General features: G+C 40.5%; 2 protein-coding genes across 5 annotated transcripts in view; one reads left to right on the top strand and one right to left on the bottom strand.

Moving 5' to 3' along the window:
* The window catches only part of Dbf4 (DBF4-CDC7 kinase regulatory subunit), a 35,346-nt gene extending 33,302 nt beyond the window's left edge, over positions 1-2,044 (bottom strand). For all 4 annotated transcript variants that reach the window (XM_075956261.1, XM_075956263.1, XM_075956262.1 and 1 more), the window contains exons 1-2: positions 1,781-2,044; positions 367-539 (exon numbers count right to left, since the gene is read on the bottom strand). In XM_075956261.1, the coding sequence (XP_075812376.1) occupies positions 367-539; positions 1,781-1,826 (219 nt within the window). In that variant the 5' untranslated portion in view covers positions 1,827-2,044. The remainder of the gene's footprint in view (positions 1-366; positions 540-1,780) is intronic.
* Positions 2,045-2,158: 114 nt separating this feature from the next.
* Slc25a40 (solute carrier family 25 member 40) lies at positions 2,159-26,919 on the top strand. The gene is made up of 12 exons (XM_075956016.1): positions 2,159-2,312; positions 6,181-6,252; positions 6,349-6,473; positions 7,130-7,189; positions 10,222-10,328; positions 12,694-12,761; positions 14,346-14,470; positions 15,584-15,757; positions 18,633-18,742; positions 20,713-20,794; positions 24,832-24,912; positions 25,402-26,919. The coding sequence occupies exons 3-12, from the start codon at positions 6,374-6,376 to the stop codon at positions 25,506-25,508; spliced, it is 1,014 nt and encodes a 337-aa protein (XP_075812131.1). The 5' UTR covers positions 2,159-2,312; positions 6,181-6,252; positions 6,349-6,373; the 3' UTR covers positions 25,509-26,919.
* Positions 26,920-27,182: the final 263 nt, after the last annotated feature.

Below are 27,182 nucleotides of genomic sequence, written 5' to 3'. Positions count from 1 at the left end.
CACACAATATTACAAAAGTCATAGATATATTTGGAAGGCAGGTCACCAGGACCAAGCCCTCTTTTTTCCTTCATACTTAACCAGTTATCACAGAAATATGAACATTTTGTCAGGTTCCAAAAGCCTAAAAATTGTTTTCTTTGTCCTGTGGTGTTGGGACTTGAGCACAGAAAATCCTGCACACGTGCTAAACCACTGGGCGTACTCCCGGTTCCTAAATGATTCACTAATAAACAATTCATAGTTTTAGGCTGCTATTCATTAAATGGCTATAATATTCCAAAATGAAATTCTTTAATGATTTCATAAAGTGCTAATATAATTTTTATTTTTTTACTTTTTTGGGAGTGTGCAGTTTTCACTTACCCCACCAAGATCCTTTATGTCTTTTTGTAGTTTTTCACATACGGTGAGAGAAGGCAAGTCAAGGTAAAATATTTTTCCACAGAGAGGCTTATATTTGGATTTTTCCAGTCTATTATCAGTTTTCAGGGATTTCAAGGACAGCCTGTTCTTTTCATTTTTGTCTTGGATGCCACCTGTGATTAAGAAATCAGGTAATGCTTTATGCAGACCAAAATTTAACAGAAAGGAAAAATTATTAGTTATATCAACTTAAGTAACTAGAACCTAAATGTGTTCCTAAATATTACTCCATAGGGTGAAAGCCAACTGCCTTGGTATGCTTTCTACAAATTCTATACTGGAGACCAAGAACTGACCCGCCAGGATGAAGTCATTATTTGTTCCTACTTTTTTTTTTTTTTTTTTTTGGTTTTTCGAGACAGGGTTTCTCTGTAGCCTTGGCGCCTGTCCCGGAACTAGCTCTCGAAGACCAGGCTGGCCTTGAACTCCCAGAGATCCGCCCGCCTCTGCCTCGGCTGGGATTGTAGGTGTGCGCCACCACCACTGGCTTGTTCCTGCTTCTCTATGAAGGCAGGGAGTCTTTTTTTGTTCCTGCTTCTGTATGAAGGCAGGGAACTCGACAGTCTTTCTGGAAGGCTCACTTTCTCAGGATGTAGCTTCATGATACTCATGTCAGCAGCGCTGTGAAAACTCAACACTGGGGTTTCAGAATTTAACAGCTTATTTACCTAGGCAAGAAGAAGAAAAAAAGTATCTAAAATAAAGAACCCAATTCTCAAGGGTTACTGAGGGCTCAAATTATGGTTTCATGGTTTTGGCTAGCATTACAAAGAACTAAATAATCGAATTCATGCACTTTGCTTACATATTTGGAACTCAGGCCCACAAAGGACATCGCCATTCATCTCCTTATTTTAAAAGAAAAGGAGATGAGAATCAAGCAACTTCTATACACTTTTCAAACGCAACCTGCATCTTATTACCTGGTTAATAGACACTCATGTATGCATCTCTCTCAGGAAAACTTTTTATCATGAATTTTTATTTTAATCGATACGATGCAATTGAAATAGGAAACAACACGGCGTGTTTCTCTCTCTTTCACACACACACACACGCACACACACACGAGCTTTAATTATGAGTGGAGCGGGCGCCTCGGCCGTCGGGGACCCGCGCATTGTCTCAAGCTTGCAGCCCCGGGACTGCGGGGTCGCAGCTGCGGCCCGGAGGGCACGAGGGGCCCGGCCCGCGCTGTCCCCTCACGGAGACCGAACGCCTTCAGGACGCCACCGAGAAGCCACAAGTGTCACTGCGGCCGAGGCCCCCGCACGGGCGACTCCCGGGAATCCACCGTGGAGCCGGCAGAGCAGGAAAGGATTAAAGGGACCGCGGCGGGGGAGGGGCTCCGTACCCGGGAGGGGCGCCTTGCTGTGGATCCTCATGGTCTCCAGGTTCATGGCAGCCACCAGGCACCTACATGCTGGGTCCGCACCGGGTGCCGCCGGTGACAGCCGCGAACACAAAGCTGCAGGGTCTCCGGGCCCAGGCCGCGGCGCCGCCGTGAGGGGCCGGTTCCGGCGCCGAGCCTCCCAGCAGGAAGGGGCCGAAGCTCCGACGCGTGAGCCGCGGCGGTTAAAGATTTGAAAACGCGTCACGCGACGACGGCGCCCGGACGCTCCCCGCCCTTCCTGCGCCGGGCCCGCCTCGCGCAAGCTCCACCTGCCGGGGTCGCGCGCCGCGGGCCCCGCCCCCGGGGCTCGGCCCCGCCCCCTGGCTGTGACTCCGCCCCGAGCGCCCTTGGGGTTCCCGCGCCGCGCTGCGGACTCGCGAGTGGGGAGTGGGGAGCTGCCCCGGCGGTGGGTGTAGTTAGCCTCGCAGGCCGGGTGGCCATCAGCACCTGCTCGGTTTGCTGGGACACCGCCTTGCAGTCGCCGCGCCACCAGGTACGCCAGTGAGCCGCGTGTGGGACGCGGGGCCGAGCTCCGGTTGACCCGCAGACAGGCCGCAGAGGTCCTGGGTGACCAGGCAGGGTGGTGGCGGGGCGGGGGTCCACCCGGCGGACCCGACCCTCGCTGCCCTTGGGAACTTTTGTTCTGTGCAGATCTGTTCCCTCTGTGTATATGTGTGATTTTTTTTTTTCTTTTTGCAACAATGAAAGAGTAGAAAATGAAGTCTCAGGGTTTTTCATCTGTAAAACCGTAATAGTAATAGGATTATGTCAAGACGAAATTGAGGTGTTTGTGATTTTTCTAATTTTGCTTTATAGATGCGTCACAAAACTTGTTTTGAGTATACTTCTGCTTGCTCACCCTTACAACCGTTGTGTTTTGTTCTATTTTGCATTTCTTAACTCTTGACCGCAATTGACTTTCTTATGATGTTGATTTTTGATGCAGTACCTCAGACCAGTCAGTACAAATAAGTATAATGAAGCACAGACAAGTGAATTGTGAAACTGTTAGCCAAAGACAGGACACCAAGATGGATTAGGATTGCTCAAGGAAATGATTTTGTTTTGAACGGGTTAAGGATAGAGCCCGGAGGAACTGTTCGTGGAACTGTCTGACTTTATTAAACTGTTCAGTAGACAGTTGGAGATATTTGTATTCACAGTCTGGGAGCGGGAGCCAGGAAGGGGAAATACACATTGAGACATTGTACTGATGAATTTGAGTTTTTATACACGTGCTTAACAGATCTCGAAAAGGAGTCATACAGGTTTAGCAAACATTTAACATTTTCAGAGGAAAACTCGGTTTTCGAAATGTAAGCTACAGAAAGAACACAGAATGTCCATGTTTGTAAGATGCTTTAAATGTTTGAGAAATGTTAATACAGACTAGAATTGAAGCCCAAGGGAGGGCTGGAATGCCCTGGAGTAGATAGAGCACATGGGATACAGAAGTAGGGATAGTCAGAGGCTGGGGAAAGGAACTGGGAGCTGGAAAAGAACCAGGGACAAAGCAATGGTGGGAAGTCGTGGAATTTTCTGCAGAATTGAGGTGGTTCCAGCGTCACTAAACTATAGGAGTTGGTTAATTTTGAGGCTCGGTTTTAGTTTGAAAAGGGGCATAGTTGTTAGCTGTTGTGGGAGCGAGGGGGGAGTAGCCTTGAAAGCGCAGTGAAGATCTCACACAGGGAAGAGATCTGTAATTGCTGTCATTCAGCTCACACACCTCCATTCCCAGGAGTTCAGAACGGCTAACACCCGAAACTTAGGCCTATGGCTTGGCTGTGTCATTCATTTCCTTAGTGACACTCTGAGCGATAATATAGGGAAGTAGACGTTTCTGCACCCGACGAGCCTCTCCACAGACACAGTAGTCCAGATCAGACCTAATCAAACCCAATTAGGAAAAGCCCACTTTTAATGGATACCAAGGTTCCCGGGTGGCCTTCCAGCCCCCCAGAGAGAAGAGTCCTTCAGGTGAAGGGTTTCCTTTCAAGAATAAATGAACGGGCTGGAGTTATTTATACTAAGAAACTGTATTAAAGTATCCTGCTGAGAAAAACTGGGGAATATTGAGCAGAATTATGTGTGTCCAACTTGTTTGTTTGTTTATTTTTGGTTCTTTTTGTTTTGATTTTGACAGGGTCTTCGTACGTAGCTCCGACTGTCTTGAAACTTACTGTGTAGACCAGGCTGGCCTCAAAACACAGAGATGTGCGCGTACCTCTGCCTCCCAAGTTCTAGGATTAAAGCTGGAAGCCAACTTGTGGTGCATAAACTATATGCATTCTACGATAGCTAAGAATGTGGCCCAACACATTTGTAGATAACCATATCATGTCACAAAGATAAACATTTAGACACTGCTGGAACTAACTGAACATGTATTTGGCTATGAATCAAGAGAAATGAATTCATTTAGTCTTAAAGTAATTTTACAATGATCATGGGCAAATTCTAAGTGTGGTGTGTGTGTATGTGTGTGTGTGTATTTGTCTTGTTCTGGGCACTGAACTGGTACCTTGTGTTCTACCACTGAGTTACATCTATAGCCAAATATTAGCCCCCTTATTCTGTAATATTTTTCTGTTAATGAAGTTAGTATCTGCTCAGTCTACTTCACTTTTGTGATTATCAAAGGTGGCCTAATCTGTCCTTTTCAGATTAAGTCACATATAACCAAATGAAGCTTTATATTCTTGAGTTTACATGATGAATACTTTAATAATACTTATCACTTTTCACTTGAAGCCTTTCTCGCCAAAAAGTGTTCCTGTTTTCTTTCCTAGCCATAGGAAAGCTTAGACTTAGCCGCTGCCTACTGCTCTCTTGAGGTCTCTTATTAGTAGCTCTTTGTATTAGGTTCATTTACCAACTGTGTGTGTGTGGCAGAAGTGCAGAGGCAGAGAGGTTCAACTCAAGGCATCCAGGAAGCAGAGGACAGGGAGGGGCCGAGACAAGAGGGCACAGAATGATTGGAATGACAGTGAATAGTCTGTCTTTCTGGAAAGGAAGTTTGCGTCAAAGTCTGTTTGTGAGTGAGCCACACTGTGAAGTCCAGACTGGTCTGTTCCAGTTTCCTGAGAGCTGGGACGTTCACCACCACACTAGGCTTTGTAGTAAGGGTTGTTTTGTTACTTGAAAGTGGGTGTGGCTGTATATTCCGAGCTGCCCTCGAATTCACTTTGCTGACCAGGCTGGCCTTGAACTCTTATCTCTGCCTTCCACAGCCGGGATTAAAGGACTGCACCATTATACCTGGCTCTGTATTATTATTTTGTTTGTTTTTGAGGCAGGGTTTCTTTGTGTAGCTCTGGCTGTCCTGGAACTCACTCTATAGACCATGGTGGTCTTGAATTCACAGAGATCCACTTGCCTCTGGCTCCCAGAGTGCTGGGATTAAAGGTGTACATAATAAATACTATAGGCTAGCTGCCTTAGTTTCCTCACTAAGGTAAGTATAGAAAGACTACAAAAAGATACACGAATAGGAGATTATCAGGATGGCTTGCTACTGAGAATTCGACAATAACCTAGGTATGAGAGATTGTTTAAGCATTATTTATACACTCTGCAGAGCATTAAAAATGATATGAACATTTATCAGTGTTTGTATTATATTTATAACAGTAGTTACAACCTAAATACTATTTACTCTTTTTCTCAAAACATCATGTACTCATATATCAAAGTCTAAATTTGTTTGTATGTATAGATTCATCTATCTGTATATATGTTTTCCAAAAAGTAACAAATATTGCTTGTCTCGTGAAGTTTTTATGAGATACCCATTAAGGCCATGTGTTTTTCATTTTATAACTATGAAACAACTATTAATACGCAGTAGCAATTGTGCTACATTGTGCTCTATTGTAGAATAGAGAAGGGGTCTGAGTCTTGTTCATCTTAAATGTACCGAGTATGCCGGGCGGTGGTGGCGCACGCCTTTAATCCCAGCACTCGGGAGGCAGAGGCAGGCGGATCTCTGTGAGAGCAGCCTGGTCTACAAGAGCTACTTCCAGGACAGGCTCCAAAACCACAGAGAAACCCTGTCTCGAAAATCAAAAAAAAAAAAAAAAGAAAAGAAAAAGAAAAGAGAGAATAAATGAACGAGTTTGTAAATTCTTAGTGGTTAGCTGCTTTTGTTCTGGCCTTGGTCAGAGGATGTTTCCTTACCTGTTGGTTACCTGTCCTGCAAATGCGCTACTCACACAGCTTAGCCAAGCACGTCTTACCGTAGGCGTGTGCTCGTCATGGTAGCGGCACACTAGCTTTCATCTGTAACTTATTACTTTTGACAGTGATAAAGCATGTGCTTTGATATAAATTTTATTCTGTTCTATTATGTTTTATGTTTGCAGGGCTGAGGAGCAAACCCAAGACTTGAGTATGTTAAGCGAGCACTCCTGGTTGTTGTTTTTATAGTTTGGCAGGTAATTTTGAAGATATTTTCCACTAAACCTTATTACATATATTGTATATATTATATTTGTATGTATACATGTATTGTTCTATCTTTGCTTCAACAGATCTTTTTTTAAACTTGTTAAAAATATGGAGCCTGAAACCGAGGGGTCGCCACCAACAATACAAGTAACACCTCTTCAGCAAATGATTGCCTCTTGTACTGGAGCTATATTGACATCACTAATGGGTAAAATTATGTAACTTTGAATATTCCATTTGAGTTTATTATTTGTGAAGTAATGATATTTTTGAGGGATGTGTGTATGTATACATATTTGTTGTTTGTGTATGAGTGCATGTGGCAGCCAGAAGTCAATGTCAGTGTGTTCTGTTGCTCTTCCCCATATTCGTGTGTGTGCCTGTGTGTGTGTGTGTGTACACACGCATGCATGCATATGTGTGTGCAGTTATGTGTGGAGGCCAGTGCGAGACAGCCTCTCACTGAAGCCAAAAGTTAATGATTGATCAGCAAACCCCAAGTCTTTGCTAGGATTACAGTCCAGTGCCACTGGGCCAAATGTTTAACATAGATGAGGGATTCAAACTCTAGTCCATGTGCTCGTGTGGCAGGCACTTTACCACGTCCCCAGGCTAACGATCGTGTACGGTATGTAGGATGCCAGTATTTCTTCATAGACTAGAGGACACCCGTGCAAAGAGCTACACATTGGAGCAACAGAACTCCTCCGTGGTGGGACACACGTTCAGTGCTGTTCTTAAACAGCTTACCCATCACATAGAAACTAGGAAAAGTACGGGTTGATGGGTGGTTTTTTAAATGACCATGCACCTCTTAGAGATTTAGAGATATCATATCTTAATTAAAAACTTTTATATTCATAGTGACACCCCTAGATGTTGTTAAAATTCGACTCCAAGCCCAGAACAACCCATTCCCTAAAGGTATGTATATTGGATACCGTGACAGTATTGTTAGAGTTTTAAAATGTTACTGTACTCGTTTTTGTTTCCATAGTATTTCTGTTAATTATTAGAATTGATATGTTATCTAGAACCATTTTTTTCACCTTCTAATTGTACCTAATGAGATGTGGGCAGAAAAAATGTGTATGGTAGCTATCCTTCTTTATTTATTGTATATAAATACATCTATCCATCTGTATCTTAACACTTTTATGGACTACCTTACTGAAGTAGAGAATGACTGTATATGTGAGTATATGCTATTCAGACAAGAATAGTCCTTTTTAGTCTCTCTTTAGAAAAGAACAGGTTTCTAAGAGATAACAACAAAACATAATAAAGTATAGTAAGATAAAACAAAACCATCACATCAAAGTGATTTCTTTCAAGTATTTTAAAGAGGTTATTGGTTTTCTTGATTTCAACCCTGAGTTTGATTATTTCTTGCCATCTATTCCTTTTGGGTGTCATTTTTTTTTTTATGCTAGAGCTTTCAGGAGTGCTGTTATTAGAAGGAGGTCTCTCCTGTTCTTCTTTTTTAATGTAGGTATTTAGTGCTATAGGTTTTCTTTCAGAACTACCTTCCTTGTGTCCGATAAGTGGGTGTGCTTTGTACTCATTGTCGTTCACTTCTAGAAAGACCTTAACTCATATGTCGATCCAGTTTGCTTCGTTTCCACGAGTCTGTAGACTTTCTTCTCTTTCTGTTGTTGATACTCAGTTTTAATCTGTGGTGGTCAGATAGGATGGAGGGTTTCAGTTTTCTTATATCTGTTAGGATTTGCGTGTGTCCTAGTATGTGATCAATTTTGGAGAAAATTCTATGAGGTGCAGAGAAGAAGGTATTTTCTTTTGTGTTTGGGTGAAATGTTCTGTAATATCTGTTAGGTCCATGTGGTGTCTGACATCAGTGTGTCTGGGTGAAATGTTCTGTAGTATCTGTTAGGTCCATGTGGTGTCTGACATCACTGTGTCTGGGTGAAATGTTCTGTAGTATCTGTTAGGTCCATGTGGTGTCTGACATCAGTGTGTCTGGGTGAAATGTTCTGTAGTATCTGTTAGGTCCATGTGGTGTCTGACATCGTGTGTCTGGGTGAAATGTTCTGTAGTATCTGTTAGGTCCATGTGGTGTCTGACATCAGTGTGTCTGGGTGGAATGTTCTGTAGTATCTGTTAGGTCCATGTGGTGTCTGACATCGTGTGTCTGGGTGAAATGTTCTGTAGTATCTGTTAGGTCCATGTGGTGTCTGACATCAGTGTGTCTGGGTGGAATGTTCTGTAGTATCTGTAGGTCCATGTGGTGTCTGACATCAGTTAGCTCCCACATTTCACTGTTTGGTTTCTGTCTGGAGACCTGTCTATTGGTGAGAATGGAGTGTTGATGTCTCCCACTATCAGTGTGTGAGGGTCAATGTGTGATTTTAGCTGGAGTAGTGTTTCTTTTATGAACTTGGGTGCCCTTGTGTTTGAGGCATAGATGTTAAGAATTGAATGTAGTGTCCTTCCCTATCTCTTTGATTAGTTTTGGTTTGAAGTCTATTTTTTTTCATATATTAAAATGGCTATACCAGCTTGCTTCTTAGGTGCATCTCCTTGGAATATCTTTTTTTCATTCTTTTACCCTGAGTTGATGTCCATCCTTGATGTTAAGGTGTGTTTCTTGTATACAACAGAAGGATAGGTCTTGAGTGTGTGTGTTTCCCCTCTGGGATTATTTATTCCTTGTGTTTGGGGGCGGGGTTACCACTTTCATTGGTTTGTTCTGTCTAGCACCTTCTATAGGGCTCAGTTTTATCATGGAATGTGTTATTTCTCCATTGTGATCGAAAGTTTTACAGTCTGGGCTCTCTTAGAGTCTGTAAAACATTTATCTGTCTAGGCCCTCTGACTTTCAGCATCTCTATTGAGAAGTGCTATTTTAATAGGTCTGCTTCTATATGTTACTTGTCCCTTGCAGCTTTTAATAAATTCTTTTTTGTTCTATATGTTTAGTATTCCAGAGAAAACCTGATAGAGTTGGGTCGAATAAAAGGATAAGTAGGGGGGAGGCTGGAGAAGGTCCTTCTGATCAACTGGACATGGGGACAGAAAGGAGGGGGAGGCTGCAGACGGTGTCTGAGATCAGGGTGAGACTGGGGGGCTGGATTTGGAGGAGAGAAGGGGAGAGGAAGGTCTGCAGTTAGCATACCTGTTTCTCTCTGTCATTTTATAATGCAGCATTGTTCATGACTTTAGTGGAATTGGATAAAAGTAGTTCTATATTTTATCAGATGGACAAGAACACCAATCTATAATCAGTCTTTGAAAACATTGTAAAGGTAGCATATCAAACAGAGGTAGCAGAAAGTTGACTGAGCTGTGATAAGTTGTCTTATTTGAATCCTCCCTATTCTGAGAATATAGCTGAGTGGGTGAATTGCTTTCCTAGCACGTGTGAAGCCCTGGGTCTCAGCATCAATACGGAGGAGAAAATAATAATAATAATAATAATAATAATAATAATAATAATAATAATAATAATAAATTTTTAAAGTAAGCTAAAGCTTTCCCGTTGAGTATGTAGGAATATGGTGATATGAGCAGTCATATTGCAGATAAGGGCAAGAGAATAGCAAAAAGAGATCAAAAGGTTATGTGTACACATTAAAGAAAGTTGTGGATGCAGAAGAGAATGCTTAGGCCTATACCTTATGACACAGAATTCTGTCTCACTGAACAGAGAAGACAGTTCTGTCAGCAGTGTGAGTCCGTCGGGACCAGGTGTGGTAAGTTAGGTAGAGCTGACAGCTGTCTAGACGGCGGTACAGATAACAGGACAAGCGCTGCATGCTTGTGTTTGTGACGTTTGTTCTGTGTGTTCTGACAGCAGATTTCCCTCGTGTGCAAGAGCTGACATGTAAAATGCTCCTCCTCTTTCTGTACTTTTCTAGTCTCGCTATACTTGCCGCTTATCTGTAAAAATAATGTCATTGTATGAAGTAATCACTGGTTATTGGACTCTTCTTTGTTAGGAAAGTGTTTTGTGTACAGCAACGGACTCATGGATCATATGTGTGTCTGTGAAGATGGGAGCAAGAAAGCATGGTACAAGAAGCCAGGAAATTTCCAGGGAACACTGGTAAAGAGATGCTTTTATTTGGAATCTTTGTGTGTTTTCTGTTCTTACATTTATTCTTCTGTGTGACTATCTAATTATAAGGGAATTAAAAGCCCATCATACTAAATCATGGTAAAGAATTTTCTTTACAACTTGCTAACTTTAATATGTTCCTCTTATTTATATAGGAAAAAGAAGTAACTTTTAAAGCCATTTTTAAATTTTTCAAGATTTGTAGATCTCCCATGCTTTTAAAAACATATATCATGTATGCTTGTCCCGTATCCTTGGTAGTATTACCATCAATGCAGGACTTTGCTTGTTTCCTTTGAAGAACAAGACCCATTTCCTGGTGCTCTCCGCTGCTTTGTAACCCCTGGCAGCTTCTAATCTGTTCTTAATTTAGAAAACTTCATGATGTGAAGAATGCTATGTAAATAGAACCATGGCATATGCTGCCTTTATGGGTTGGCATTTTCACTTCACACCACCCGGACCCCTGGAGATTCATCCAGGCTGTGTATGAGCCTGCTATTTGCTTCTGGTCAATTGCTCGATGGTTTGGTGTAGGTCTGCTACATTTCCATTCAGGGTTGTTTGCAGTTCTCAATATTGGGATGAAGCTGCTACATTCATTTTGTTTGTCTGGGCCGGTGGGATGGTATGTGAGATAAAGTTATTTCTTAATATCTCTAATATTTAAATTTCTATCCCGGCTTGGGGTAAAATGAAATCTTTACTATGTTGGGTCTTGCAGTGAATTTTGTTTTGTTTCGGTTTTTGAAATAGCGTCTCTTTATATAACCCTGGTTGACTTGGATCTTCATATGTAGACCTCAAACCCATAGAGATCTGCCTTCCTCTGCCTCCTAAGTGCTGGGATTGAAGTGGTGTGCCACTATGCCCAGCTTCCAGTGTGTTTTTTTAACTTGTAACACTATCATTGAAACATTTTTCCCTCAATGTAGGTTTTAAATTCACTGTCAATTTTTGTTATTTAATTAATAGACGGATTATATTAATGCAGTTACAGATGTAAGCGCTTGCCTTTTCACTTTCCTTTGTTTTTGTTTCTGTTTGTTATTTTTCTTGCCGTGTGTTCTGTTACATGTTTATCTTTTCCATTTTTAGCAGTCGTGTTTCTGTCTAGTCTTTCTTAGCTGAAGCAGTCTAATTTTTTTTAACTTCAAGTATGTTGATAAATGATCATTCTGTGTTTTTGTTTTGTTTTTAATGTTAGCTCCTTTGAAATCTTTATCAGGGAACTCAGACATCTTATCCCAATTTCTGTGTTTATTATTGTCTTGTCTTTGTGTATTATAGCACCTTTCTAGTTCTTAGAATGGGCACCTTGAGTATTGTTATTAAACTCCAAATTCTAGTTAAACATTTTGTCTAAACTTTTTTTGAGAGGGTGGCGTGGTTTCACAGAGGAAGAGGGAGTGTCACATGGTTAATGCAGCATAGCTAGAAACCTAGGTTCTCCACTCACCTCCAGTTGGCAGCAAGTTTGGGGGAAATGACTATGGGCAGAAGTGGGAGTTTGGGCTCTTTCCTCTGGCTCTGGGGTGGAGTGACGTCATTACTGTCGGGTGATGGCACTGTTCCTCCCGCTCCAACATTCCTCTTCTGTCACCACCGCCTTAGTGTAGTAGACAGAAGTGTTATCTGGGGATGGAAGTTTATCGTGGTGATCTTCTGGGACACCAACCCCCTGAAGGTGCTACAGAGCTTCATCCAGCCTTAAAGGGAATTGAGACGACGACCTCCTTGGCTTTTGCTGGCCTGGTTCTGAGCAATGGTTGGCTGGAGGAGAGCAAATGTATCTTAAAAGTTCTCTTCCTCTTCCCAGCTTGTGAGTAGCCTTTCCTAACACGGCTCTTAAAGCTGCAGAGTTGTGATTGTGTCTGCATCTTTTTAGGCGTACGTAGGGTACTGGTTTATAAATATACCTTGTTTTATTTCTGTGTTTATTAGCTGGTGGACATTTAGGTTATTTCCACTAATAATGGAAATAATGCAGTTATGAACATGTAACTGCATTACATTAGATGCACTTCTAGCAGTTGTGAGCCACCTAATGTGGGTGCTGGGATCTGAACTCAGGTCCTCTGGAAGAGCAAGCTTAACTGCTGAGCCATCTCTCCAGCCCCTCAAAAGCTTGTTAGATAGAAACAAAGAAAAACAAGTAATGGAGACTTTAGTCTGTAAGAATACATTCTACCTTACATATATGAAATTTCTCTTGTTTTTAAAGAATGACCCATAAGTACAAAAATTTGTATTTTAGAAATGAATGCTTAAAATACTGAAATTACCAGTTACTTATCATAAATTTTACCAGTTTTAAAGATGGATTTTGTTTACCTTTCTGTTATAATTTTAGGATGCCTTTGTAAAGATTCTTCGAAATGAGGGCATTAAATCCCTGTGGAGTGGCCTCCCTCCTACTCTGTAAGTTGAAATTTTCTACTAAGCATGGTTATAATCATGGTTGTTCATCACCATTGAACAAAGTTGCATTTTAATATTAGGACTCTTTCATTTCCTGAAGTATTGTTTCATGAGTTTCACAACTGTACATTTGGTGTTCTAGAAGGACTCATAGAACCCAGGGAAGGGTGTATTCATGTATGTGGTTTGTTACAGTTACAGCATACCAGGTCTAATTGGTAAGGGAAAAGACGTGATTAAGTGACCATGTAGGCTACATGTCTTGCATGTAGGCTACATGGAGCATTCTCTTTGTAACTGAAAACATGTCATACCCCAGAAAGAAAGTAGAGTAGTTGCATGCCACAAATCACATCTTTGCATAATCAGTCTAGACAAACTGCTGAGGAGCTTTAGACATGCTTGAAGTAGTCTCCTCAGAAATATTCTAGTGACTAAAGGTTAGCATACAAATAGGCTCTCATGAAGGTGCTATAGAAAATTTAAGAACCAAGCCCACTCTGTTAAGTTTTTGTTGTTCATGGTTTTTATTTTGTTTTATTTTTATTTGAAAATAATTTGATGTTTTTTGTTGTTGTTGTTGTGCTAAAACTGTTAGATCTACTGAGTATCTGTTTATCCAGTTCTAGTTTTCTGTTAAGTACAGGTTTATGAATGAATACTGTCAGTTTGAAAAGCTGAATGTAAAAACTCTGGCAGGCTTCCTCTGCTTCATTTGTTCTCACAACTTCCTCTGCTTTTTTATGGAGGGGATCATTCAGTCTTTAATGCTAAGATAAGGGTGCTAGTGACAGCTCTGTGACCACTATTCAGTCCTGTTTCTGAATTCTTAGCATTGGCCATTTCTATAGAGTATAAGAATTCTAAGCTGTGGTCTGTCACTGTGACTGTGATACTCCATAAACATAAAATGATTGCTTGTTGCATTCATCTCTATGACAAACAGTTGCCTGAAATTTTTATTTGAATTTAAGAATTCCCTTTGATATTTTCATCTAAAATCTCAGAATTCCTTCACAACTAACATATGTGATCCTGCAATGCGATTGTAATCTGCTACTCATAGGCAGCCGTGATATATGATCTGCGGTTTAAAATTTCACAGTAGTTCTTAGACTTTCAAGAAAAATTGGGGTTGGGAAGATGGCTCAAATGGTGGTAGAGTGCGTTCCATGGAAGCCTGAGGACCTCAGAGTGGTTCCCAGCACACACTTAATGTCAGGCACATTGACGCGCATCTTTAGTCCACCACTGGGGAGGCAGACACAGCATGTCCCTGCTGCTTGCTGGCCAGATCATTTAGCTTGAGGTGCAGTGCAAAACCCTATCCCCAAAAGAAGTCGGATAGAAAACAGCTGAGTAAGACCTTACCATTGACCTTTGTCTTTGTGCATGCACACACTCTCACACACACACCTGTCCAGGTACGTACACATACATACACGCAGATGTGCACACAAGTACCTTTCTTTGAAGGGGTAGTTATAATTTCTAGTTTAACCCATATAAAAACTTATAATATATGAACTTAACAGTATAGCTGAGACCTTTGATAATTCCTAACTTATTTTGTATTTTTAACAGAGTGATGGCCGTTCCTGCCACAGTTATTTATTTTACCTGCTATGATCAATTAAGTGCTTTTTTGAGAGCTAAATTAGGAGAAAATGAAACCCGAATACCAATAGTTGCTGGAACTGTTGCCAGATGTAAGTAATGAATTTGTTTTCATTTTGATTTCTATTTAAAACATCTATTTAAATTCTGACATTTACAGAGAATCTGTTTAATATACAGAATACTGGTATGATGTATTTTGCATTCTAGTTTGTATTAATTATTGATATCCATACTCCAGAAGTCATGTAGTAAGTAGGTGATTGCCATCAGAATGAGATGGGATTATCTCATGTTCTTTAAATCTTAATTATTAAGAATGATGTTAGAATTTATTCTTATTCACCTAAATTTTCAATATATTTGAGCCCATACATGACTCAGGTCAAAGCTTTAATCACATTTTTTATAAACTCAATGATTCAAAGCTTAATTAGAAGGAAGATTGTGTTTGTGCAGAACATTTAAAGAGGCTTATGCTGGACTTGGTAGCATATGACTTTAATGCCAGCCCCTGGAGACAGATCACTAAGGCTGGTTCTATAGAGAGAGTTGTGTGCCAGCCAGGGCTACATAGTGAGACCCTGCATCGGCATGAGAAGAGAAGCAGTTGTCTATCTCTTGGCCCTCTGGGCTCTCCGCTTGACTCTAGCATTTCTAGTATGACCCTCGAAAGAGCTAACATGAACAAGAAGGTATATGTCAATTTTAACACAATTATCATGAGAAAAACATCTTTTGACATCGTTAGTGATTCTATTTTATTCTTCACAGACATTAAGAATGACTGAAGATAACATAGACACATGAAGTATTAATGTAGAAAGGTAGAATAACTGGGGGCGGAAGGATGCAGGGAGGAGAGGGGCAATGTGGAGATAGGGACAGGAAACAGAAATCAACCAAAACAAAATATATTCATTTAAAATTTTGAAATAAAAAAACCCCAAGTATATTTGTAAATGCCACAGGAACCTTTTACTTTGTCAGCAAATTAAATTTTTAAAAATACAAAGTATAGACTTAACCTGGCAGGAGAGTTTCTCCAGGGTGAGGTTTGTTCATTGTGCTCCTGGTGTGCTGTGACCCCTGCAAGCTCCCCAAATGCAGGAAACTTGAGTGTATGATTTCTGGCCGTGGGGGAGGGACTTAAAACAGCTCCCATCATATCTGCTTTCATGTTTCTGTTCTCCTGTTTGTATTAGTTGGTGCAGTAACAGTGATAAGTCCATTAGAGCTGATCAGAACTAAGATACAGTCTAAGAAGTTTTCTTACAAGGAACTACATCAGTTTGTGAGCATGAAAGTGTCTGAAGAAGGCTGGATCTCCCTTTGGAAGGGCTGGGCTCCTACTATTCTCAGAGATGTGCCTTTCTCAGGTGGGTTTGTCTTACTCGTCGCTGCTAGTTTTAGACCTTTGTCTTGGGTCGTGGATGAATTTTACTAGGTTTTAAACTCTTTATGGTTAAAAGTAAACTTTTTTCTGTATTAACCACAGATGTGTTGCTCATTGTTTGAGTTTGAGATTTGCACAAGCCTTTAATGATGGACCAGTTTCTCATTCAGGTCCTTGTCTTTTCTCTTGTGTCTAATTGCTGCTAAGCATTTGTTGGTGCATAGTCATACTCAGATAATACAAACTACCTTAACACTGTCCTAAATAAGTCATAAGGCGAATAAAATACAAATCAAACTATTATAAAATATACTTAAGACCAACTTTAAATTAACTGAACTCTTAATTTTCAGTAATTAAAAATAAACATTTTAAAATCTCATGTCTGTAATAGCAACAACACTGAGATCCGGAGAGATGAGGATCTCCATGAGTTTGAGGCAAGGCTAGAAGACTACACAGTAAGAAGAGTTGGCCCGACAGTTAAGAGCACTTGCTACATTTGCTCTTCCTGTGGAAGGCCTGGGTTTGGTTCCCAGCTCACAGATGGCAGCCCACAGCCATCCTAACCAGTTCCTGATCTTACATCTCTTCTGATCTGGCACTCGGCGTGCCAGACACATGCACGCAAAAACATATTAAATCAAAAAATTTTTTCTCTTATAAAGGAAAACATTTAATTGGAGCTGGCTTACAGTTTCAGAGGTTTAGTCCATTATTGTCATGCAGGGACATGGTATCCTGGAGGCAGACATGGTGCTGGAGAAGGAGTTCTTCATCTTGATCCACAGCCAGTCTCTCTGAGCTACTTCCCCACACCTTGCTGGTTCTTTTTAAAATTGTATATTTAAAATAAATAGGCTTTACAAGGCTTTGTGGGTAGTATAGTTGCAATTGAGATTTTTCCTATTAGCTGATATCTGACGCCTTTTAGAAAAGTGAATAAATGCCATTTTTCTAAATATCTTTTGAGCTTTTTTTTTTTTTTTTTTTTGATTTTTGAGACAGGGTTTCTCTGTAGCTTTTTGGTTCTTGTCCTGGAACTAGCTCTTATAGACCAGGCTGGCCTTGAACTCACAAAGACCCGCCTGCCTCTGCCTCCCGAGTGCTGGGATTAAAGGCGTGCACCACCACCGCCCGGCTCTTTTGAGCTTTTTTTGTAGATAATATACATTAGGACTTATTTTTATTAACTCTTTCTTCTTATATATTAGTAGTCACTGCTGCTACAAATTTTTGCTGCATATCTTTTATCAGTCTGAAGAAATAACTTTTTGTCTCTATATTTTCAAGAAATTTAAGTTTGCTTTAAATGGAAGGGTTAATTTTATTAAATGTTCACCATCATAAGTAGGCTCTCCCATGGCTTTATTAATGCAGTATGTAACATGAATTATCCTAACTACCCTTATTTATGGAATACCTCCATCTAGCCACCGTGTATGGCCTTTTATGTATGTTCACTGTGCTTTGTCTCGCTATACATTCCTGCACTGTGCCCTAGATCACTGTTCCTGTCCTTTCTCCTGCTTGAATCCTGCACTGTGCCCTAGATCACTGTTCCTGTCCTTTCTTCTGCTTGCATCCTGCACTGTGCTGTAGATCACTGTTCCTGTCCTTTCTCCTGCTTGCATCCTGCACTGTGCCCTAGATCACTGTACCTGTCCTTTCTCCTGCTTGAATCCTGCACTGTGCCCTAGATCACTGTTCCTGTCCTTTCTCCTGCTTGCATCCTGCACTGTGCTGTAGATCACTGTTCCTGTCCTTTCTCCTGCTTGAATCCTGCACTGTGCTGTAGATCACTGTTCCTGTCCTTTCTCCTGCTTGCATCCTGCACTGTGCTGTAGATCACTGTTCCTGTCCTTTCTCCTGCTTGCATCCTGCACTGTGCTGTAGATCACTGTTCCTGTCCTTTCTCCTGCTTGCATCCTGCACTGTGCTGTAGATCACTGTTCCTGTCCTTTCTCCTGCTTGCATCCTGCACTGTGCTGTAGATCACTGTTCCTGTCCTTTCTCCTGCTTGCATCCTGCACTGTGCTGTAGATCACTGTTCCTGTCCTTTCTCCTGCTTGCATCCTGCACTGTGCCCTAGATCACTGTTCCTGTCCTTTCTCCTGCTTGCATCCTGCACTGTGCTGTAGATCACTGTTCCTGTCCTTTCTCCTGCTTGAATCCTGCACTGTGCCCTAGATCACTGTTCCTGTCCTTTCTCCTGCTTGAATCCTGCACTGTGCCCTAGATCACTGTTCCTGTCCTTTCTCCTGCTTGAATCCTGCACTGTGCCCTAGATCACTGTTCCTGTCCTTTCTCCTGCTTGAATCCTGCACTGTGCCCTAGATCACTGTTCCTGTCCTTTCTCCTGCTTGCATCCTGCACTGTGCCCTAGATCACTGTTCCTGTCCTTTCTCCTGCTTGCATCCTGCACTGTGCTGTAGATCACTGTTCCTGTCCTTTCTCCTGCTTGAATCCTGCACTGTGCTGTAGATCACTGTACCTGTCCTTTCTCCTGCTTGCATCCTGCACTGTGCCGTAGATCACTGTTCCTGTCCTTTCTCCTGCTTGCATCCTGCACTGTGCCGTAGATCACTGTTCCTGTCCTTTCTCCTGCTTGCCCTGTCAGGTGTTTGTTCATACTTTAGCTATATTGATGTAGAAGGTTTTGTTTTCTTAAAAGACTCTTAAAATATTAGTCAGAATTTCAGTTCCCCCCTTTTTAGTCTCACTTAGTTTTAAGCATAAATAACGGTGTGTCAAGACTAGAGTTTCTGTTTTACTTTGATTTGTAACATTGTAGCTCTGTTCTCTAAAGTCTGCATTGTGTTTCTAAATTTGTGCTCATTTCATTCTCTGTTTTATAGCAATGTACTGGTATAACTATGAAATTTTAAAGAAGTGGTTGTGTGAGAAATCTGGTTTATACGAACCGACATTTATGATCAACTTTGCTTCAGGGGCATTGTCTGGTTCTGTAAGTTTTTTTTGTTTTGTTTTGTTTTTGTTGTTGTTACTGTTCCAGAAATTACTAATTAGTATTGAAACAGAACAAGATCTTATCTAGCATTTCATGTATATTAAAAGGACATTTTTTCCTATTTTCAGAAAATAAAACTATTAGCCATTAAATTATTTTCAAATGTACGTTCTATGTTTTTACTCTGCACGCACGCATTCATTTTTGAACAAACTTGTATTGGTTAGACAATTCCAGTTATCATGATTGTGTGGATGCAGCCCTTTTTTCTTACAGAGTATTTTGCAGGACATTAGGTCAATCAATGAACTAGATGTGGAGAGCTGATTGCCACGGAGTTTTATCTAATATGTATCACCAAACCCAACAGATGGTGTTCTAGCCTCTGCTGCTGTGCTTCTTTGGAAACATTTTGGCTATTTAGAAATTTCTAAAGGAATTCAAGAAACATTGAAAGCAGAAGGGAAGAATCATAAAGGACCATTTTGGGTACTAGGAAGCTCATCCTTCCTCACCCTCCAAGTGGTACAGGTTCATCCTTGGCCAGAGCGAGTTTTCTTAGATCCATTACTTGCAGAATTAATGTGTGGGCATTTGCCGCACGACACAGCGGATCGTAGTTACAGAGCAGCGTGACTGAGTCAGCACTGAGTGCCGAAGGCGGAAGCACGAGGACCTGGTGCAGGGCCAGCGTGGGCGACATGATGACGTCCGTTGTCTTTAAAAAAAAAAGTGAGATTTAAAGGGCTGAGTAGAGAGGTGGAAAGTTGCAGGAAAACTGGAATAATATGCCAGAAAACCTAGGATAAGGCAGCTGGTGTTGAACATGCAGAAATCAGAAAACAGGTTCAGATCTTGGTCAGTTCAGCTAGCAGTAAACATAGGGGCAAAAATAATTAGAATTGAATGAGGACCTCGGGGTACGCCAGCTCTACAGGAATAGGAACGACTACAATTTAGTGTTGCTACTGAACATAAATTGTTAATTTTTAATCTTTCAAGTAAAGATTTGTCTGTACAGTTGGAACGGCTGTGGTGGCACACATCAGCAGTGTCTCAGCTGACACTAGAGTGCGCAGGAGCAGCCTGCTGCCTCTTGACTGTGGGGATGAGAAAATGGCAATGTTTTCATATTGTCTGCAATCTTTGCAACTGATTGCAAGAACAGCACACTGCTGCGATGAAATAAAATGTGATTTTTAAGAGACATTTTATGAATGTATTTATTCAGACATGAGCTAGGAAGCAAAAATGCTGCATATGGGTATTGTATCAGATATGAGAACATTCTTAAAGGAATTTAATTATCTTTTTAAGTCTTAAGGCAGTATGGAAAAAGGTGTTAAATTACATTACTTTGAGAAGAGTTTAGAAAATGTGATTGTTGAACCCTTGCAGCTATAAGATCGATTCAAAGGTATATGGAAACTAAAAGTTTGAACTACATTTTCATTAACTTTTAGATTTAATTTTTCTAATATTTAGAAAATGTTTCCTGGAAATTTTCATATGCTCAATACAGACTGAAGAATTTCTACTTTAAAATATGTTAAAAACTAAGTATGGTGGCTCATGCCTGTAATCCCAACACTTGGCAAATATAGACATCAGTGTCAAGAGTTTAAGAGTCCTTGGGGCCTCAGTTGAGGTGGAAGGCGAGTCTGAGGTCTGGGAGAGCCACCCCCCATACGCACTGACAACACGTAGTACAATAGCATTGTGTGGCACAGGAGAATCAGAGTGATGAACACTGGGTATAAAGCCATGGAGGACTTTCTGAGGCAGTTTACTTTTATGATAGATCCTGAAGATGTAATGTGTTTTCATCAATAAAAGATTTACGTATATCTGGTTTATTTTAAAATTCAGTTTGTGATTTTTGTGATTATCCATATTAAATCATGCGCTAACACATTTTTTTAAAATATTTTTTTAAAAATTAAGGATTTAAACCTACTTTTTGATAGTTTGCAGCTGTTGCGACTTTGCCATTTGATGTAGTGAAAACACAGAAGCAGACACAACTCTGGACATACAACAGTGGAAGAGGTGAGTTCAATTAAGGCGTTCTAAGACGCCGTTGCTTCCCTCACGTGACTTGTTAGGGATACAGGAAATCAGGAGACACTGCTGTTTCCCTTTGACCTTTTTCCTCTTTAATGAAACTGATAAAGGTGTACTCTTAGGTTGGAATACCTAGAAAGCTAAGCCTCTTAACTGCTATGAAGAAAAAAAAGATTACTTTTATCATGAAAAGCTACACTGTTACAATTTTTCTTATAGTTTGTTTCAAACCTATCTCAAATTTATATTTTTATTCACCTTGTAAATACTCTTTTAAATAAATTAAGACAGATCAGTATGAATGACCCCCCTCCCCCCCCAAAAAAAATCTGGCCATCCATGGCTACATAGTAAGACCTCATCTCCCAAAAGGATGGTAAGAAATTACTTAGGAAGTTTTTTAATGAAGTTGATGTTTAGTTTCCTTAATTCTTACTATTATCCCTATCTGTTTCCTCCTCTTTATTTTCCACGTCTTTGTGACCTGTAACTTCCTCTAGAATGAAGTGTGCTCTTATTCACTCCTACTAGACCCTGCCATTCATACCGTCATTCATTTTGGTTTAAAAGTCTAGCAAACCTGGCTGTGATTGTGCAAGCCTGTTATCCCAACATTTGGGGCGTGGAGGCAGGATCGTGAGTTCAAAACCATCCTAGTGAACATGGTGAGACCTGCTTAGAAAAGGGAGAGATGAGAGGAAAAGGAAAAAGAAATGGTATATAACAGGCCTAAAGGAATTGCCCATTATAAAAATGTTTTGTGTAAGCTTCATGATGACTTGTTAATGTAAATAATATTTTCTAACCTGTGACTGATTTCACATAAAGTTGGCATTGTTTTTTTATAGATCCCTATAAATTAATCTGAATGGCTTTATCTTTGACTTACTAAATGCAAAGTTTCCTGTAATATTCGACACTAATGAAACCTGGGGGTTAATTATAGTTTATCCTCTCGGTCTCCTTTCCCACAGTGAGCCTTCTAGCTGCCTAAGCACTGTCTACCTTTGATAACTTAGAATTATTTTGTTTTCCTTCCTCCTCTTCAAAATGCATTTTGCCCATTAAGTATCTGCGTCAGGAGTCTTCTGTCTGGTATCATTTCTCATAAGCAGTATGTCTGTGGCATTGGTGGTGCTGAGACAAGGAAGCCGTCCTTTTCAGTGGCTGAAGTCTTACCAGTTACTGCTTTTTTCTAGTCAGTGCCTCTCTTTTTCAGCTCACAGTGCGGAACCTTAAAGGAGAGCTGGGTTGTTTTTCTTAGACCCCCCACTGTCCACTTTGACCTAATGCTCCTCTTGAGTAACTGATGGATTACCAGTCCAACAATGTACATATGGGTTGCAAAGTTATACAATGAATAGTCCAGAGCTGTTTTTTATTGCACATCATTTTTATTACACATTACTTATCCCCCCTCTCCCCGAATAGCTTTGCTCAGTTTGAAGTGATGTCATTTATCTCTAAGTGTGGTCATCACTTTCCTGTTGCTGTGACAACACCATGACCAAGGCAGCTTACAGAAGAAGCATTTCATGGGATCGGAGTTCAGAGGGTGAGTCCATGACTGTCAGGCAGGCTGAGAGCTCACGTCTGAGGCAGAGCGAGACAGACAAGACACATTGGAATGGTGGAGTCCCAAGTGACACATCACCTCCAACAGGGCCATACCTAATCCTTCCCAAATAATTCCACCAGCTGGGAACCTAGCATTGAAACCCATGAGCCTGCAGAGGCCATTCCCATTCAAAGCACCCCAAATAAGGCATAAAGTCAGTGAACTGGGTATGGAATGATTTGCCCAGTCTTCATCTGTTACTCAGTTACTGAATGTCTGTTCTGGGTTAGGTACCAGGCAGCAGAGCACCAATAATTAAGGTATTCAAAAACCTACCAGAAGACGTAACATTCAGAAGCATATAGGGTATAGTAAGTGCCAGTTCTATAACATTTACCTCATCTATGAATACAGCATTTTTATTTAACTTCTTAAAAACTTGGGCCACTAAGATTGCTTACCAATCTTAGTGGTAAGACTCCTGCCACCAAGCCTGATGACCTGGGTTCAGTTCCCAGGTCCCAGCCAGTGGTAGGAGAGAACTGTCTCCAGTAGGTTGTCCTCTGACCTCCTCGTGTGTGCACGGTACATATTCATAAGTGCACAGATTAATTATTAACTTTTTAAACACCGTGATACTTAACGTCACCATTTTAAACTTAACCCAAATTTGTCTGTTTTCTAGAGCTTAAGTTTCTCCAAACATATTTGATAACTTAAATATTATTTAAATTATTAATCATTTTCATTCTTCTTAAATATTTAGGGAATTAATACAATGTAGTGATTTTTGTCTTTTTGGATCCTTTTTGCCTTAAAATCTATTTTGTCAGTCACTGTGAGGTGGTGCATGTTTATAATCCCAAGACCAGGGAGGCTGAGGCAGGAAGATCCTGAGCTGAGGCCTGGCTGCCTACATAGGAAGACTCTGGCTTTTATGAGAGGAGGAGAGTCTGCCAGCGCCTTAAGCTGTGTGGTTTGGCTTCTGTTTTCTTTCCGTGTCTGTTTCTTCACAAGTGATGTGGATTTTATCTAGTCAGCATATTGCTAGGTCCTGGACTTTCTTTAATCTACTCATCCAGTCTGCAGTTAAAACAGGCATTTTTAGAGGATTTTTTTCTGTAATCTCTCTATCTGTCTTGCTTGCTTCCGTCTTGTGTCCTTCAGTCTGCCTTCATGACTGCAGATTGTCCTTGGTATAAACATTGCTAAATAAAATCTTAACCATGCAGTTCTCAAGAGCAGAGGAGGCAGCATAGGGTCGTTTGTTCATTATCCGGCCGGGAGTGGGCTGTTCACAGGAGAGCCTGCCTACCTCTGAGCATTGTTTCCAAACTTACTTTGTCTTTGTTCTGTGGACTGGCTAGACACTGTGCAATCAAGGTGAAGGTGTGCACTTATTTAGAGGCTTCATATTTGGATCTAGTGTCATCCCTTTTAGCGAAGTTTTCATATCTTGTCCCTCACCCCATACTCGAGTGGGATAACTGAAATGTGCTGCTACCTAGAACCTATCATTTGAAGGAAATATTACAGATCAGGTTAGAAAGCTGTGTTTGAAGCAGAACTGCATTAGGAGAAAGACTCACCCTCAGAACCATTCTTAGACAGAGACTTTTTTTTTTCTGTTAAAACTACGGATAATAAAATTGAAATGAAAATGTTGTTTCTGGAATTGCCTTAGATGAGAATACATTAGATATATTAGGTGGGCTTTCTCTAACTTCCATTTTACGTTGTTGAGACTCTGAACATTAAAGAAAGTACAAACAGTAACACCACTGATTTGATTGTGTGTGCTCCTCCTTGCTTGTATACTGAGGACACATTTGCATGTAGAGTTGCCACCTGTTTAAGGAAACCAGGTATTAAAAATTGAATTTGGGTCTGGTGGTTCACATTCGTACCCCAGCACTCAGGAAGCTGAGGCAGGAAGATTGTGAGCTTGAGGTTAGCCTCAGCTAGAGAGTGGGTCAGCCTAGGCTATGTACTAAGAACATATTTTATTAAAATGAAATAACCAAAGATAATACACACTTATTTATATATGATCTTGTAAAGGTTTGACTAAGAATGGCCCCATAGGCTCATATATTTGGTCCCAGTTAGTGGAATTGTTTGAAAAGGATGAAGAGGTGTGGGAATTAAGCCTTGTGGGAATAAGTGTGGTCTGTTGGAGGAGATGTACCAGTGGGGGTTGGGCTTTGGCCCAGTGTTTCCCCCTCTACCTGCTGCCTGAGGATCAGGATGTAAATAAAGCTCTCAGCTACTTCTCCAGCACCATGCCTCTCTGCTCCCTGCCCTGATGATCATGGACCAACTCCAGAATTGTAAGGAAGCCCAATTAAGTGTCTTTTTATACAAGAATTGCCTTTGTCATGTGTCTCTTCACAGCAATAGAGCAAGAACCAGAACAGATTGTTAAGTTTTGTTTTACGGTGTTTTTTTCTTTTAACATTTATAGTTCCTGTGCCTTTGCATGTGTCAACCTGGGCTATAATGAAGAACATTGTTTCTGAAAATGGATTTTCTGGGTTGTTTACAGGTAAAAATCCTTGCTTTACAGTCTTTGAACACAATTATGAGTTTTAAATTTTCTGTAATTGACTTCTAAGAAGAAGTGATACTTAATATTTTATATTTATTATTTTCTCTTAAATGTTGTTATGTTAGTAATGTTCAATAGTAGCTTTATTGTTATAAGTACAATTTGAATTTGAAGTTGGGAATGAGCAGTGTGTTCTGCTCTTTACTACCTCTGTATGATAATGGGATCTGGTATTGCAATTCATTAAATTTGGTCATAACGCTGCATTTTTAAAAAATAAGCTCAGCCGAGCGGTGGTGTGCACGCCTTTAATCCCAGCACTTGGGAAGCAGAGGCAGGTGGATCTCTGTGAGTTCGAGGCCAGCCTGGTCTACCAGAGCTTGTTCCAGGACAGGCTCCAAAGCCACAGAGAAACCCTGTCTCGAAAAACAAAAACAAAACAAAAAAATAAAATAAAATTTATTCCCCTTCCATTCTTTTTTTCAGGTCTAATTCCTCGATTAATTAAAATTGCTCCTGCTTGTGCCATTATGATCAGCACATATGAATTTGGAAAGGCTTTTTTCCAGAAACAAAATGTTAAAAGGCAGTAATTCTCTTGATGGACTTTTGACTTAAAATGTCAACCAGTGCCAAACAAGGTGAAGATTGATAGGAAAGATGTTTTTTTTCAACATTATTCTCTTACAGTGTGAATTTATCTGTCTTCCCTATAATTTAAATGAATAATAATTTCCAATCTACCTCTAAATCATAATCCTAGTTTTAATTTTATGAGATTTTAAAAACATTATCCAGCCGGGTGGTGGTGGCGCACGCCTTTAATCCCAGCACTTGGGAGGCAGAGGCAGGCGGATCTCTGTGAGTTCGAGGCCAGCCTGGTCTACAAGAGCTAGTTCCAGGACAGGCTCCAAAGCTACAGAGAAACCCTGTCTCGGGAAACAAAAAAAAAAAAAAATTATCCAGAAGCTGCATCCACTTTGTAATCTTGCAGAGAAAATTACTTCTTAGGAGAGAAAGGAGATTTCTGAGTGCATAGAGCATTCCCCTTCTCTAACGTTTCTGTGGGGCATATTTTCACTGATGTGTAACCACGCAAATTTGGATCTGCAGTAGAAACCCGTGCTGTACTTAGACTAGTGGAGTAAATCGTTTAGAGCCCAGGAATGTGCTCTTTACCTAGCTTGTCTTCCAAGTGTCATCGTTGGAGAGTTCTTTAGGCCACTTCTACAACTTTTTCTGATAAAATGAACATGCCCTAATCTAAAAGACCAAAATATAAAACGATCCAAAAGTTTCAAGTCTTTTCTGTGATATCCCCAGATGCTGCTGCTACAAGTGGAAAAGCGTAGCCTTCCCTTGGTGATAGCAGACAGATTGCCTTCCGGCTGTTTGTATACATTGTACGTGAAACGTGAATATATTTATCACTAAGTAGGAATGAGGTTCTTAAAAATTAGGTTCATTTTTTTTTGTGCGTATGTCTGTGTATATATGAAGGTCAGAGGAAAACTTTGATGAGTTAGTTCTCACCTTCCACCATGTGGGTCTTGGGATTTGAACTGGGGTCCCCAGGCTTAGCAGCGAGTGCCTTTACCCAATGAGCCATCTTAATGGCCCAGGAATGAGAATTTTAAGTATGATTGGAATGTAGCTCAGGGGTAGAACACTTGCCTTTGAAATGTGAAACTCCAGCACAGATGATAATTTAAATAAATAAATGAGATGGCAGTGTAAGAAATGCTGTTCTGTTTGACTTATTCCAGTGAAGCAAAAAGCACTTTATACATTCTGTGTGCGTTCTGTGAACAGGAAGTATTCCCTCCCTGCCCCAACAGCATATTGTATTTGGTGACAGTGATCTCTAGTGTTGGTGGGAGAATAAATGTATTGTAGAAAGTGTTTGTATGTTTCATCAGAAATAAATGATACAGGGTTTATTGTATCATGGATTTTATGTTACAATCCTGTGTTGATTTACATTAAAATTTTAATATATCCATATATGTATTTGCAAATTTTTTCATCAAAATATTTTATGCGGCTTAAAAGTACCATTATTCTTGGCAATGGCTTTCATATTCAGTCACTTTATGATGCTATGAAACACATACATGAAGGTTCATTAGTAAAGTTAGCCTTTCCCTTAGTTTTGTTATATTTCTTTTGTTGTTAGACAAGGACAAGAGACTGAGCCAGAACTGTACTTAAAATAGTATCGCCTGTTATGTGAAAAGTTCCCCGTGCCCTCAGTACTGTGTTTGGGA

Source organism: Microtus pennsylvanicus, chromosome 22 (genome assembly GCF_037038515.1).
Source record: "Microtus pennsylvanicus isolate mMicPen1 chromosome 22, mMicPen1.hap1, whole genome shotgun sequence".
In the NCBI taxonomy this organism is placed as follows: domain Eukaryota; kingdom Metazoa; phylum Chordata; class Mammalia; order Rodentia; family Cricetidae; genus Microtus; species Microtus pennsylvanicus.
Note: the sequence above shows the minus strand (reverse complement) of the source record. Positions and strands in the feature narration are given on the sequence as shown.